Raw genomic sequence first — 16824 nt, forward strand, 5'->3', positions numbered from 1 at the left:
AGGCTGTAAGACAGAGTCCTGTAGTTCAGCTGATTTACCCATTTTGCAATAGGAACAGCGTATCAGCATCAGAGCATCAGTCAAATAATAGATGGTCTAATAGATGGACACATGCGCATGTTCAATGTAATATTCGAATAGATAAAACTTCCCTTTTTCATTGAGCACCAATTTAATTGCGCTGATAAAAGCAGGTTTGATATGGGGCACATCTGATTGGCAGTAAATGGTCATTTTCTTCCTTTTACAGATCAAACTTAAACGTGTACTTGGATTTCTAATATAGGTTGAGATGACGAGAGACAGAGAGATGAAAGAAATTGCAGATTTCTGCTGGATTGAAAACCAACACTGATGGCTGATCTCACCTTAGGTGTTCCAGGAGTGGCAGCTCCATCCTTGGGTGAAGGGTTCTTACCGCTGTAAAGAAAAACACAGAACATTACTTAATTAAGTGTTCAGATTATGTTACATATGTCTTGCTTCTTAGTTTGAATAGAATTTATGAAGGTATGTGTTTGTTTGGACTGTTTTTTCCACGTCTTTAACACCAGAGACTAAAGCAGATTATCTGGAGAAATAGGTTCCAACCAGCCGACCAACCAACCTCTTACCTGGTTTAATGGTATTTTAAAACCTTTGGAGAGTTAGTGTGTGTGTTTGTGTAACACTTTAGATGGGAGACCAATAATGCAAAACCACACACATTGGATTAACATGTTACTTGACCTCTGATCTCTTTCTCTGACAATGTTACTGTCTGATTCTTTTCATTTTCACTCTCAGCTCACGTGTTGTTCTTTCACTGAAGTCACCCATTCCTCAATTCTCTCTGTCCCTCTTCCCTCCCCGTCCAACTCTGCCTCTTTTCACGTCTCCTCTCTCACTGTCTGCCGCCCTAACACAGAGATACATTTCTCCAAGCCTCTTGAAGAGTTGCGACAGGCTTGACGTTGACAAAGCGGGACAAGGTTGTCATGTTTGCTTTGAGACCCTGTTAGCACTCCAGACCTCCGTGGACACACACAACTTCAGCGCGACCTCTAATCTGACAGCATGGCTTGGCAGACAAGGGATTTCCTTTTTTCAACGGCTGAACGGGTGGATAATAAAATTAAGAAGCCTTATTTATATGTCACTTATCTGAGAGGAGAATTTAAAAAGGGGTGCACAAAAAGGCACAAGAGCAGGACAAGAAAAATATAAGTGTAGTAAAAAAGATGCACAGAGTTAGTAAGGAATATATGCTGAGATTTGGGGATGGATGGATTAAGTACTTTGAGAATATCTATATCAACCCATTCTGTTGGCTAATATATAAGGTAATTTATATGTTATATCTATATATGGTAATTCTTACAGATATACTTATCTACATTAGTTTACCTTTTATTTAGCAAAACATGAATTTACACGTTAATTAACCTAGGATTAAAAACATAAATTTAAAAGGAGTGAATTGTGTAATGTCTCCTGTTCTTCTGACAGGAGCTAGTCTGAGAAAATAATCCTGTTGATATCTCCAAGGACATATTGTCTTTATAACATAAATCCCTTAATGACTGGAGCAACATTTCCCATAATGCAACTTAATACAGCTTAATGGTATCTCAGTTGCTCACTACCAGAGCCAAAGGAGACACTGTACCTGTGACTGTGGATCTTGAATATTTGGGCATTTACCACAGTCCAGAAAAATGGTGATATTGCATGATGGGAAATGCAGGATCATCACATTCGGGACAGCAGCAGGGCTTCAACTGTAACTATTCATTCTCTAAACTGTCAATTTGATAGAAGTGCAAATATTGAATTGTTTGAGTGGCCCTTTAAAGGCCCATTGAAGCAGCAGACAGACTGCCTCTGGCTCCCAGGATGACATATTTCCGAGTGAAATGGAATATGTGGTCTGGGTATGATTACAAACGGATTTGATTAAATCCTCCAAATTTGATTGGAGCATTCAAAAGTGGGCATGGCTCAGTGAATGTGGATGAAGTTTACTGAATAAACTAGACCACAACCCTGCTCTTATGAAAACATAGTAGCCTATTGTAAGTTTGGCCGACTGTTAACAAAACACAATCCTAATGCTAAGTGGGGTTAACCTGTCATCCTATTTGACTGCATATATGTATATTTATGAAAATAGAAGAGTTTGAATATATTTAACAAACATGATTTTGTATAGGATTCCCCAGGATTTAGCATTTACTAAGAGACAAAACATGATTACAACTTTATAAAATGCAAAATATCTTAAATCTAACTTTAACATTACAAGGCCAAACAGTCCCCTCGTGGAACTAGGTTTAAAAGATGCAGACCGAAAAAATATTCCTGAATTTGCTCCTTGTCCCAGATCTGCTTTAAAATTCAATAGGTTCTTCAGATTATCTTTTTGTGGTGAGTGAAGTTTAAGGAAATCAGTTGAATAGTTTTTGCGTAATCTTGCTTACAAACAAACGATTCAACAAATAAATGTACAGACGTAGATATTAGCCTATTGAATTAAGTTAAAATCAGTTATTAGTTTTCATCAGTCTTCATTGTTGCCCTGATACAACATATTCCTTATTTTGCTCTGAGATTAATCAATAGTGAAGATGATGTGTGTCAACTGTACAGTATATACATGTAAAATATATATACCTGTGTTTGCATGTATCCAAAACCTTTGTTCAAGGGGAAATGTGTCATTACTGTTTCTGAGCCCCTGTGTGTGTCTGTGGATGTGCATATTCATTGTGCATCTCCAGGTACTGTGTGTGTAACTGTGTGTCCGTGTGTTGTGTGTGTGTGTGTGAAAGCTGAACAGCGGGCCTCACCTCCAACAACAAAGAGAATAAACATGGGTGACACAGTCAAGCTGCCGTGTAATGCAAGTGAAACACACACACATACACACACACACACACACACACACACAAACCTCTCTTACTCCTTTTCTATCTCTGTCTCTGTCATCTCTCCCTCCTTCTCCCTCCATCTCCCCTTTATTCATTACCTGGAACCTGTGCAGAGGCATCAACAATAACAGCCACCTCTGCCTGCTTGTTGACAGTGTCAAACAGCGACAAGAGAAGGGGGGAGAGGGAGAGAGAGGAAGAGAGAGCGAGACAGGACAGCAGTCGCATGCCTGCTGCCACGATGGGAGAAAATTGCCACAATGACAGAGGGGAGTGATAGAGAGATGAAAGGAGAGTGAAAGGGTGTGTGTGTGTGTGGGGGGGGGGAATAGAGGTGGAAGCAGATGAAATGTGAGGTGAGAGAGATGTGGTGAGAGAGGCAGAGCAGGCGACACAAGGAGAGGGTTCGAGCGAAGGGAAAGATGAAAGACGACAGAAAACAGGGGAGAAGGAAAGAGAGGGAGCGAAGGGAGAGTCGGTGCGTCTTCCTCTCGCTGCAGCTTCACGCACGTCTGTTTGCCCGGCTCTATGAATTTTTGATGGGGTTACGGGGCTGGCAATTCCGTCTGCCTGCGATTTCAAAGCGAGGAGGAGAGTATAGGAAATGAGCGGCATGGCAAAGCGAAACAAACACACAGACAGACGGGAGGCAGAGAAGGGAAACGAGGGATGAAGGGATGGGTCATGAAGCAGTTTTAAAATGTGTCGTGGTAATGAGGCATGTGTGTGGACAGGGGGGAGACAGGCGCTTCAGACCAAATCTTATTGTCCCACTGCGTCACACAGAACCTTGCCTCAACTGGCTGAACCTGTTAGATCTGTAACAGGAAGTCGTCTTACAGTACAGGCCCAAGGATCAGATAGTGGGTCACATGTACCACTTTGTTGTTTGATATTGCTGCTAATAAAAATGAAAGGGGCAAAGGAGGAAGAGATGAACTGTGTGTCGACTGCCTGAAACAAATAAAGAGTTCGGAGATCCTAACTAATCACAGTAATAATCAGGTCTGATATTTAACCTGTTATTTTGCCTGTGTAATAAATCCTGGGTGATGATATGAATACAGTTTAATTGCACACATCATATAAATGCAGCGGTAAACAACAATAACCTCTGAAGTTAATAAAGTTAATCACCAAAGCATTGTGCATAGAAATTGTCCTAGGTTTTTATATATTTATATATTTAAATGTGTAATAAAAACACTAGTAAATGATGATATTTGTCTTCATTCAACTTAATACATTTTCCTGCACTTTATTCAATGGGACATATGATGGATTAAATATTACACTTCCTGGTAAAGTTGTCGACTTTTAATAGATAGATTAAGGAAAAAAAGCGGTGGTTGCGATATCTGAACCTTTACTTACTTTTAAAATGTCTCGAAGCAAAACTCTTGTGCAGCGATATCATAACAATATTCACTATAGTTTTCATTACTTAAGATACAAATTACATCATAGGCTCTATATGAGATGTTATACATGTTAAATATACTTTTTTTAATAGGTGAAGGATCTTTTTCATTAACCTATAATCACTGCTCATTGTCTGTTGTTGTGATTTGTGTCTCCAGTTATATACTGCTGTTGTAAAATCCTGAAACACGTCAAAACTGAAAACAGCTAAGGCCTGCAGCCACTTAATATGGTTCATCATTATAAAAGGATTATAACCACTAGGAAAAAAAATAATCAAGAGAGAGTCTCCTGTGTCATTGATCAGTACAGCATTAGTTTGCATTGGGTCGATCAGGAATTTGGAAGCAATAGCACTCAGCAAAACTGCGTGCACCGTCCTCAAACCTGGTTAAATCTGCATCAGCAAGAGGGACCGAGATTTTCCTCAGTGCTAGTTGTGTGGAATAGATGGAAGGAGGAGTGCAGGGTTGGTGTTAACCTCAAGATACTGATTGCTTTTTGCCTTTTTGTGTTGAGAGGTGGGGGCCCCTCTGTGGAGGCAAATTGATTATGGAGGAGGAGGAGGAGGAGGAAGAAGAAGAGGAAGAAGAGCAGGAGTGGGGATATGAAGAGGAGGGGTGATGGGGTATGTAGATTACTTTGCCCCCGTGAGCCACCTGACATGTACGGGGCATGATAGATTTCCATTTGCTCAAGTCAACTTGAGTGTGTGTGTGTGTGTGCGTGCGTATGTGTGTGTGAGTCCGTGTCCGTACATGAGAAGCTGTGGCCCATGAACAGGCGACAGAGCTCGGAGACACAAGAGCAGACAGGTTGGCAGTTGTAATGAAACACACACACACATGCATACATGCACATACAGACACACACACACACACACACACACACACACACACACACACACAAACACTGACGGGGAGAACGGAGGAGAAAAACAGGGAGAAGAAATAGAAAACAAACACACAAACACACAGAGGGAATGCGGGCAGACACACATTTGTCACACCAGGACACTGAAACACGCACACCTTCGTGTCCATACCCACAGCTCTTTCATTCAGCAAGTGCTGGCCGTCATTAAAGGCAGATTTACTACAAATTGGAGGAAATTCCCACTGTCACTTTCAATGATGGCTGCTACCATGCAGAGTGCCGGAGAGAGGGAGCGACAGAGTGTGTGTGTGTGTGTCTGTGTGTGTGATACAGAACAAGGTTACTTTCGTGATATAAAAGACACACACGCTCTCTGCCTTCATTTTATCTCCTCCTCGCATTCTGTCAAACATGCACAAACTAAGATATTTGTACGTTTGTGAGGAACATTTCTCTCAAAATATCATTAACTTGTATCCGATGTGTCCCTCTTTCCTCTCTTGCCCTCTTATTTATTTTTTCCCCTTGTGTGTGTGTGTATGTGAAGGATGGGTTAATGGCGAGTAGCAAAATCAGCCAACCGTGACTTTGGCCACCATCTCATCTCACTGGGGATGACGCCGTTTCCTTAAATAACCATGTGTGTAAGAGTGTGTGTGTGTGTGTGTGTGTGTCCGTGGGTCTTGAGCTTCCACAGGCTTATGGAGTATCTCAGTACTACAGGAGGAAGGGCAGACTACTAACCTTTATTAATTATTAAAGCCATATACAAATTACACACCTCACCATATCACACAGTGATTAATGACTGGCCCCTGCTCTTCTTCCTATTCTATTATATTCAAGCTGGAAATTTTAGTCTAAAGATCAGTTTACCTTGGATTTCATGGACTTTCAGCCACATGCCATGGTCTTCATCACAGATAAAGGTGGTTGTACACTGTTTGGTCAAACCTGAACCATTGCAGTGACAACTAAGCAAACTCTACTGATGAAGGCCATGACACCTGGCTGAAAGCTACGATTTGTGATAAGACTTTTTTGGGGGAATTCTTGTCAGTTTGTTTTATTTAGTTCTTTCGATTTTTTGTTGACACACATTTTATTCCCATCATCCCTGCATCTTTCCCCTCTTGTTCAGCTTAATTCTTCTCATTATTCTCTCACTTTGTTAAAAATCTTTGAACCTCAAGTGAATACTTTTACCAAATTTTAAGAAAAATTCCCCCGATGCACACAGATATCGTGTTCACAGGAATGGGATGAATGGATGGACAAGTGAAAAACATCATGCCTCTGGCTGTCCCCAGCATGGAGGCATAAAAAGAAAAGATAAAAGCGAACAGGGCGGATTGGAGACAAAAGAGGAAGATGGAGGGATGTAGAAACAAGAAGGCAGAAAGAGAAAATAGGAGGATGACAACAGGGAAGAGGAGGAATGAAAAGGACTGGTGTAAAGACAGGAGGAGCTATAGTGGGGGTAAACTGGGGTAAATGAAGTGTGATTTTTACGTGGGGTGACGCTATCTGTTGCCCTGTTCCTCCGGGTTAATGGGGACCATCATAAACCTTGGCTGCTAAGGTGGACATGGGTCACACGGCAAACCACCCGCACACAGGCCACACGCATATGTACACAAACACACACACACACACACACACACGTACACACAGCCAGACGTGCGGTCAATGTAAAATATGGATCCTAATGGTTGTGTCCCATCGTTAAAAGGGCTTGCACTTGATTTATCCACCGTAAAAGAGCTCGTGCAACTGTCATAAGGAGAAGACGGGGGCGGCGGTGAACTGCAGGTCACAGGTTTGAATCCTAATCCCTGTAGGAAACACTTAGCGGCGCGCTGATGGCATGCATCTGCCTTCTATGCAGATTTATGGCGCCAAAATCTCTGCATGGAAAAAATTAGGGGTCACTGACCCCTGACATGAAAGCTCAGCATTCACTCTATGTCTGACAAAAAATTCATCTTTATGAGTCCTAAAAGTTTACCTTTTCCGCTCCATTAGTATCCAGATAATGTCACTCGAGTCCAGCAAATTAATGATGACATATGTTCAATTAATTTATGGGACTTTCAGGCATTAAAGAAATGCCTCGATATTTATTTTAGAAAATTTGAAAAAACGACCCAAGGTGTAGAACATCCTGTTGTGTGATAATATGAGGGAAGCATTTCTCTCTTGTCTGATGCCTGTGTGAGTGACAATCATATCTGTGACAATCAACTAACAATAACCTTGACTCAGTATTAATTGATTGTGTCGGCTCATGAATCCGGATCGTTCCGGTCCACTTTATCCCTGATGTTCTGGCTGTGAGTGTCTCGTGTGGTGTGTGGACACTGTGGGATGATGCAAGGCAGGTCTAATGTGCAGTGAAGCTGTGGCAACAATCATTTTGCAGCGCTGGCATGTCCCGATTCGTCCAGTCACTCCAAATCTACTTGCAGGTTCTATCTGTTAGCTTGTTCATTTTTTTGGGGGTCTCTGGTCTGCTGCGATTTCAACTCTGAATTGCTTGAACTGTGTGTGGAGTTTGTGTGAAAGACAGCCGGACAGCGTGTCTGAGGCCTACCTGAGGCATACGGCAGCTAGCCTGTCTATCTCCGTCTCCATGTGCTCCTGCAGCTCTCCGGGCCGGAGCAGCACCTGGCAGATGGGACAGATTGGAGCCTGGCTGTCGTACAGGGACATCTTCTTTTTACCTGGAGAAGAACATGAAATGGGACAGAGAGAGAGAGACATCAGTGTGTGTACAGGACAAAAACAAGAACATTTCTTCTTTTTTCATATACAATATATTTGGATTGTGATCTGAGGTGACCCCTAATGATGGTGCTTGCTCTTTCTCTGCTGGGAACTGAAGGAAGTGAACAACATAGACGTATAAGGAAAAGAAAAATGACAGAAACCCCATTTGGGTTTGGTCCATACCCCATCCATTAATGTGGAGGAGACGAGGTATATGACCTTTACTAAAGCCAGCTACCAGAGGTCAACCAAAGGTTGAGTTTATGTTTTTCATGAAACACCAACGCCAAGCGGATGCCACTGTGCAATCCTGCAAACAAAGGGGAGTCGAGCCGTACAGTTTCCATTGAGTAGTTCCTCCCAGGTCAAAGCACATTCAGACTTGTCAGCCAGATGAGCTAATGCTGTATAGAGTCTGCCAACACTGCCTCACTTCATTGTCCTTGATCAGCAGGCCACAGGATGAGGTCCACCTGTTTATGTGCGTGTGTCTGTGTGTGTGTGTGTGTGTGTGTGTGTGTGTCATACTGGAGCGATGTGTGCATTCAGCTGAACAGCCCCAGAGTGTGTTTGTGTGTGTTAAGTGTGTGTATAATGCTGTACATCCTATTTTCGCCGTCTGAGTTGGCTAAAAATACCGTCCATTGAAAGTGTCTCGGTGCTTAATGTTGGAGGACACTTCCTGAAATTCCTGTATTTAGCCAATCAAATGAGCTTTTTTTAGGCGGTGAACAATAGGACCCGCCTCAGCCAGGATATCCTGTTTAGACTGCATGTCACCACGGCAACAGGACCAGGTACGGGGACTCCCTATCTGTCTCGTCTGGTGGTTTTCTCTTTTTCACATACACAAACACACACACACACAAACACACTCACACACACACACCCCTCCCTCCCTCCCTGTCTCAGAGCGTGTGTGTGCATACTGGCCCCCTGCTACTTAACAGAGCCCACAGCCCTGGACATGATAAGTGACTTTGAAAAATAGGTAATCGATTACTCTCTATCTCTTTTTTTTTCTCCACACCTCGCTTTCTCACGCGCTTTTCTCTCCGGCCTCATCCATTTCTAATTTTCTACTCCCTATATATACACCACCCATTTATTTGTTTCATTTATTTTCTACCTCCTACTTCACCCCCCCCCCCCCCCCCTTCAGTTATCCCATTACCTCATCTCTATATTTTTTGCCTATGTTCCTTGTCGTTCTTTCCTCCTCTCCTCCACCTCTTCTCTGCCTTCTTGTCTCCTCCACCACTCTGCCTTTGGTAAATATCCATTTCTCTCCTTGTTTCTCCATCTCTCTCTTTTTTCTCCTCTGCTCTCTTCTCCTCCCTTCTCCCCTTTATTGCTTTGACAAGATAATTTGAGTCATGCTGAAGCCGTCACCATCCGCCACAGCAAACAAAGAAAGATCCAATCCCTGTGTGCGGCTGATGGGGCTCTTTCAATTCCGCAGGCAAACACACACCTGGAGGACACGGTCACACACACACACACACACATACATATACAAACACGCCTATGGTGTTTTTTTTATTTTTAGGCTTTTGTAATATCGGATTTTTTAAGTAAATGCTTGCACACTGTGAGTTTGCTTTTCCTGCATGTAAATGTTAAGTGATTTTATTTTGAAATGTGACATTTTCTCGATGGACGTGACTTTTATTTGCTACTTTCAATAGATTTGAGGTTAAAGCAATGTAAATGCATGTGTGACAAAAGAATGGCAACAATCAACCAGAGGAAAGACTTAAGTGGAGGAGTTTTGTAAACTGTGAATTGATTTGAATTCATTTTCTTTACAATAGGACCCAAAACAAACTGTTCACTACAAACAATGTCCTGAGACATACAAATCATACTGGGTCTGATTTGAATAGGCGGAAAATCAACATTCAGGGGATGAATAAAATAGAGTAGAAGAGAAGAGAAGAGAATGGAAAAGAAAAGAACGGTTCAGTATTTGTCCAGCATGTGAAACAAATAAGTATCTATTCTAAGTCCACCTAATTCCCAAATATTTCTTTTCATTTTTGTCTAGTTTACCATTTTCCTTCTCTTGCACTTGTCTTTTCTTCTTAACACCCATATTACATTTCTCCCTTTCTTTCCCTCTCTCCCTCTGTTTTTTCCCGCTCTTTGTCAAGCGCTCCCTGAGGGAAGTGAGTGATGGGGGAGAGGTGGACGAACAGATAAATCCAGGGGAACAGGAGGAGGAGGAGAAGAAGAGGAGGAGAAAGGGGGGTGAAGAGGTGCTAGGGGGTGGGCAGTGTTGATGTGATGTCGCACACCGGGCTTGTCAGAGCCTTAAAGATGATTAATGTCTGGGCGACACACACACCCTCGTGCACGCTCCTCCACGTGTCCCGCTCTGGACCTCACAGCTCAAACACCCTGCGGCACAACAAGGGGTGCGTTTAATCTCAGAGCAGGTGGGGGGAATGGATGGAGGAAAGGAAGAAGGCCTGGACAATAACAAGGAAATAGGCCTGACAGGACTTTTTAGTGCTGAGATTCCTCAGCAAATGCCAGGTGCATGCTGGAGCGAACGAGGGATGGATGGATGGAGGAGACGAGAGAGGAGGTGTGCATCCCTCTGACAGCCATGATGGAGTGTCGGCCTGATCCCCCCTAATGTGCCAAGATGGATTGTCTCATCTCTCTTTCTCTTCTCTCCTTCTCTCTTCCCTACTCCCTCTACCTTCGGTTTTCCTGGTTTCACCTCTTTGCCTCTCTTCTCAGACCGTATCCCTCTCTTTATTCAGCCCATCTCTCCGTCCCTCCCTTCTCATTTCACCTCACTCCCCTCCTTTTCATCTCTGTCACTTAATCCAGTTAACGGCGCTCACTGGTTTTTGTCCATGTCACAAAACAATATGTCACCCGGTCGACAGGAAGCATATCCACTGACTTCTTGCATCTTCTATCTGGTTTATATATTTTCCTGGCTGCTGGAGCACTGAATCCAGAGTGACACTGATTTCGAACCTACAGTAGGTGATGGAAAATTCCCAGCAAGAGGTGACATATACAGTTAGAAATCATCTACTAGACTTACTGCAAATACCTCAAATCAATCATAATTTTAATCTTAAGTGAATGCGATCTATGGCTGAATCATTTACATCTTTTGGAAGGCATTAAATAACCCTCTAAATAAGAGAAGTATTTTAAGGGACATGGTATTTTTAGGGTCAGTTAGGAATAATATTACTGGATAAAGAATAGTGTCAATACCAATCACTAATCAATATGAAAAATATATGTGAAATTACTTTAGGATAAGATAGTCCTTTACTAGTAAAATGTGTTTTGTAGCACAGAAGCAACGGGCTCAGAGGTAATCTCCAAACAGAGAATTAGTGTTAAATGTGCTTTATATATAAAGCAGTTGACCAAAAACAGCTTTTAGAATTTTAATAAAAATCAAAACGTTTTGATATTTAACATCAAAAAGTCATTTTCAAGACATTGTATATAATGGCAGGTTTATTTTCACACACCACACACACTAACAGGCAATTACTGGCAGCAGATGGTGAGGAGGACAGAGCTAGATCAGACGGAAGAGCGGAGAGCAAAGACGAGGAATCCTCCCTCCCCACATTCACCCGTACTTGCATCCTTACATTCTTCCTTCCCTTCCTGCTTCCCTTCCCTTAAACTCTGTGCTGACTTTCTTCTTCCCCACAGCCGATGCTACCCTGTCCTTCTTTGTGCACCTATACTGCATTTGGCATTTATAGGATTTATCTCTTTCGCAAACAGCTGATGAGAACTGGGTAAACGTGCCCATCATCATACAGCCAGTTTGATCTGTTTGAACGCGTGCAGCATCCTCCATCCTCCTTCTTTCATTTGTTTAATTATTTTACTTTTTCTCCTCTGCTGCACCCTCTCTCTCTCTCCTCCCTTGTCTCTCTATGTCCCCCAGTGTCTCTCTCCCCCTCTCCAGGCGTTGCTGTGGTCCAGATGAAGTGGGAATCAATAGATGCCAGATAGCGCGGGCTCCCAGTCACAGACTACAATGAGCTGAGGTAAAAGGCCACCTCCAGAGAGGACTGGGATTGTCAGCTCAATACTGGCTCTCAATGGGACCAGAGATAAAAAACCATTTGGGGTGTCCTCATGGCTCAATGGCCTAAGAGGCAAACCTTGTACTCACAACACTGTGGGCCCAAATCCTGTTTAATGACCTGTACTGCATGTCATCCCTTTGCTTTTATCTTGCCCATCATCCTGCCTCTCAGGAAACAGGGAATCGGTGTATATGGGTCTGTTACTGAAACCGAAAAAATGTGTTGTCGTGCCGGCTGTAAATCGAACAAATATTAAAGTGAAAGCAATCAGCCATTTACTGAAGTTTATGATTTGCATGTTCTCTCTTTTAAAAGACGCAGACGGCTCCATGAAAAAAAGCTTTTGATTGCAGCAAGTACGAGTATTTTCTATCTTTAAAATGTTGTTGTAAATGAGACACACACAATCAGCTAATGAGCGCTGAGCATGTAAACTGGATTTAAACACGACAATAAGACTCAGAAAAGAGAAGGGCCTGATTTATTGGTTGGCACAAATACAATTTGTCTGTGGGCGACACATGTGTACGCACACACACACACACACACACACTGCAACATCCACACTCTCTAGACACACAAGCACATTTCCCAAATGGAATTACAAAGTGTCTACATGTAGAGGCTGTTTTTCTGTCCTTGAACAACTGTCTTCTCCTTGTGTGTGTGTGTGTGTGTGTGTTTGTGTGTGTGTGTAAAAAACCCCTCCTTGTTGTTCCCCTAAATGAGTTTTCTGACATGCATCAAGTGTTTATGCCCGCTACCCCTCTTTCCTCGTCTCCCCCTCCTCCTCCCCCCCTTCGCCACCCTCCCTCCCCTCGCAGCTCGCCCGGCCGGTTAGCTATAACACCCGCCAACATCGGTAAACAAGGAAATCTCTCAGCCGCGGCCCGGCGTGTAACCGCATTACCGCGCCCGATAACCTCTTCAAATAATGTGCGATAAGGGGAATTTGATTTGATTCGCGGAAAAGAAGGGGAAGGAGGGCCACTTCTGCTCCCCCTCCAATCTCCTCCTTTTTTTTTAATTTCCTTTTCTCTCTCTTTCTCTTTCCTTCTTCCCTTCACCCGCCATCTTCTCCTCTTCTTGGTCTTCTTTACTTAGCCTACTGTCCCTCCTCCCCACACATCTCACCCCCCCCCCCCTACTTATTCTCCCCCTTCTCCAGAATGACATCGCCTCGCATCCACAATCAAATAAATCCCACTGAGGTGTCAGCCTTCATTTCGACTCTCTCCTCTCTTCTCCCCCCCGACCACGGCAAGGTGAGGTGAGAGGGGCCCCGTAAAGCCATCATCTCCATAATGGCAAGTATGAGCCCTAAAGCCCAAAACCAGGGGCCGTATATTAACACAAATGGGACTGGCAAGTGTGTGTGTGTGGCTCCTGTTGAGGGGATATGGTTTTTTCCCTAAGTGAGCTGTGATTTAAGCAGGCCAGACACTAGGCTGATCACTAGCTCTCCAGGTGTGTGTGTGTGTGTGTGTGTCTGTGTGTGTGTGTATGTGTGTGTGTGTGTTTGCAAAATAGATGAGGCTGTGTGGCTCATTCAGAGGACATTTGATGAAATGGAACGGGGGTCAACTTCAGTTTGCCACCGAGTCTGCGTCGCTCTGCTCCGTTTATGTGTGCGTTTCCTGTGTCTGCCTGCCTATGTGTGTGTGTGTGTGTGTGCGTGTGTGTGTGTGTTTATGTGTGTGTGTGTGTTTGCCTGGTCTCACCCCCTGACAGTGATGCATGGCACTTTTAAATAGCACTCCTCCACACCCTGCTCAAAACTCATCACCAGGCTCTTTCACTATCCCGCCCTCCCTCCCCCTCGCTCCCTGGGGTTGTCACTTTTAGAAAAGCAAATGAAATGTCGGCGCGGCGGAGAGGAGGGATGAAGAGATAGCCAGATAGACGGATAGAGAGGGGAAAGGTGTGTGTGTGTGTGTGTGTGTGTGTGTACAGACGTGTGTATGTGTTTGCTGTCTGTTTAAGTCGAGGGACAGAACGTTTCTGTGTGAACATATGCATGCTGCACAGTGAGAACTAGAGTGAAATGTAAATGAGGAGATACATTTATCCCTCACTCACAGGACATCTGGCAGCATGGGGAAACTGTGGCTGTTACTAAAGGTGGAATATTCTTTCACTCTGTCAGCGGGAGAAGATTTGTTATTTGTTATTGGCTACTCTGCTCTGAAACACAAACTAAAACTGAAAGAAATGCACATGGAATTTAGAGGATTGAGGAAAAGGGAATAGTAAATCATCAGCTGCCTGTTTGCTGATGAATGGTCATCTGATGATCCCCCTGAGAGTGTGTGAGTTGGTTTTTACTCCTGGGACCCTCTCGAGGGTGTGTGTCTGAAAGACAGTGGTGTGTGATGCTGGTGAGGTTATCACGACTACTGACAGCTGTTTATTCAATCAATCACATGGTCAGTGTGTGTGTGTGTGTGTGTGTGTGTGTGTGTGTGTGTGTGTGTGCGTGTGAGAGCGAGAGTGTGAGAGAGAGTGTGAGAGAGAGACAGAGAAAGAAGTAAATGAATGGTGCATTAACCAAGCACTGACCCACTAAGCAGATGTACACGCATCCACAACTAGCCACATCTCACACACACAAACACACACAAAGCTTCCTACAAATTGACTAAGTTATAATAACTTAAGGGCCCAACATTGACAAACATCTGTCATTAGAAAATCAAATCCTGGGGATTTTCTTCTTCCTTCTTAGTTATTGTTTTCTTTTTTTATATAAAAAATGTGTTCTCTTTCCACATTGACACACATTGAAATATGTCATAATCAATAATAAATGAGCAGTTTATGCGTTATTCATATTTAATGATTTGAGGAACCTGTACATTGTGCTTTTTTGAATATTAAATGTTTGAAATATTCACTACTTCTGCATTTTGGGTAATTTTTTATCTGGAAAATACTATTCTTGTGTATTTATTGAGGTACTTCACGGTAAAATACTGGCTACAACTTTGCCTGAATTATATATCTTTCATTACACTGATTATTACCAAAATCCTCACACCAAAACAAAGAGACGTTTTTGCTCTCACTGACCTATGCCCTGTAATGTGTTGTCTCTCTGCTGAATGACGCTCCTCCATTTGTCCTGCCTCAGCTGTGTGCAGGAGGAGCAGGAGCAGGAGGAGGGATACGTGGCGGAGAGGTGTGGGGGCGTGAGGCCTGTCGGCACTCATTTCCGTCCCAAAGGACCTCAACACTACAGGAACATGCCGTGTCAGTGAGTGAAGTGGGACCATCAGCAAGTCTGAGACACACACGCCCTGACTCAGCCCTAATCATCACACACACACGCACACACAACTATTGCTTGTGTGTGCTGAGTAACAATTGGCAGAATATTATCATCACACATGTGAAAATTGAATTGCATGTTAATACAACTATTGCTTTTTGGTGTACCATCACTACTGTATTATATTACAAAATCTGCCCTTGTATATATTTCCTTCATTATTCACTTGATGTCAGATAGATGTTTCTGACATACAGCATGAATGTGACAGCCCTTCCTCTGCTCAGTGACAGAAATAAGGTTTTACTCCCTCTCTTCTACGTCTACGTCTGCAGACTGCATCGTCTCATCTCCTCCACCAAGAAGGTGGAGCTGCTGAAACCTGCCGTTCCTCTGGGACCTGTGCACGTCCAGGACCTCATTGCATAAATGTTAAAAACCCAGATGTGACCAGACACCGTCACACTGCACGAACACTCAATTGCTCACATCTAATGTTCATATCGTACATATCTTTATCTAGTGATAAATTTAGCAATCCACTAATTTAACATACTATTCAACATTATTTATATTTTTATATCGATGCTTTCCTTTCGTCTTCCATCCCGCCTCCTTTTATCTCCTCTATCCCCTTTTCTCTCCCTCCCTTCCTCCCTTCCTCTCATTATCTCCCTCCCACTGCCTTCATATGGTCTAGCGGCTGAATTAATTACCAAAGCCAATTAACGCTAGATTGGCTGATGTTTTAACTAATTAGCTTTAATGAGGGTGCCGTGGCTGCCTGCACCGTGTTAATTGAATCCTAACAGCGGAGGAGGCCGCCTGTGGAGGCAGAGTGAGGGATGGAGGGATTGATAGATGGATGGATGGATCCAGGCGTGTGCACACTTAACGCACACACACACACACACACAACTTGTTATTGATAATATTTAGAGCGCGTCGCAGTAACACCCACCCAGTTGTTGCTGCTGGTTTATCATTCACATCCTCAGCCTTTTCTTAGGAGACACTGTTTAACCACACTCTCACACATAAGAAATAAAAAAAAGATGTGATAATGTTATGTCAGCGTGTGCATTCCCTTCACTTCCTGGGTAAAAGCTCAGCTAACAAGGTTTTATTAACACAACTCATATCCTCGCCAGGTATCTGTGTGGTTTTACACGGCTGTGTTTGTTATTGCACAGCGTGCCCGGCAAAGAGGAGCAGCAGATTAAAATCTTAGATCAATGTCATGGCGTCCTCTCCGTGCAGGATTACCTGCTGCGTACCTGAACTTATTCTCCGCCTGCTTTGTGACGGCAGCGTCATGAGGACGAGATGTGAAACCTGTCAGCTCTTTCACATCAGGGTCTGAATATTTTCATCCTGCAAGATGAGATTTCCAAACTGTTTCTCTCAGATTGTTGGTGTTTGTCAACCTAATTAAAAAAAAACTGAATATTTACAAGTTTCCACAACTCAAAATCTAACCGAATCTGTAGGATAA

The 16824-nt window shown here is 43.2% G+C and overlaps 1 protein-coding gene across 1 annotated transcript in view; it reads right to left on the minus strand.

Annotated features, from left to right (window-relative positions):
• rnf220a (ring finger protein 220a) overlaps positions 1-16824 on the minus strand; it is a 162435-nt gene that overhangs the window by 35468 nt on the left and 110143 nt on the right. Inside the window, exons 3-5 of the mRNA XM_053437822.1 lie at positions 7812-7930; positions 6777-6784; positions 369-420 (exon numbers count right to left, since the gene is read on the minus strand). Coding sequence (XP_053293797.1) covers positions 369-420; positions 6777-6784; positions 7812-7930 — 179 coding nt within the window. The remainder of the gene's footprint in view (positions 1-368; positions 421-6776; positions 6785-7811; positions 7931-16824) is intronic.

Source organism: Pleuronectes platessa, chromosome 13 (assembly GCF_947347685.1).
Source record: "Pleuronectes platessa chromosome 13, fPlePla1.1, whole genome shotgun sequence".
NCBI lineage: Eukaryota > Metazoa > Chordata > Actinopteri > Pleuronectiformes > Pleuronectidae > Pleuronectes > Pleuronectes platessa.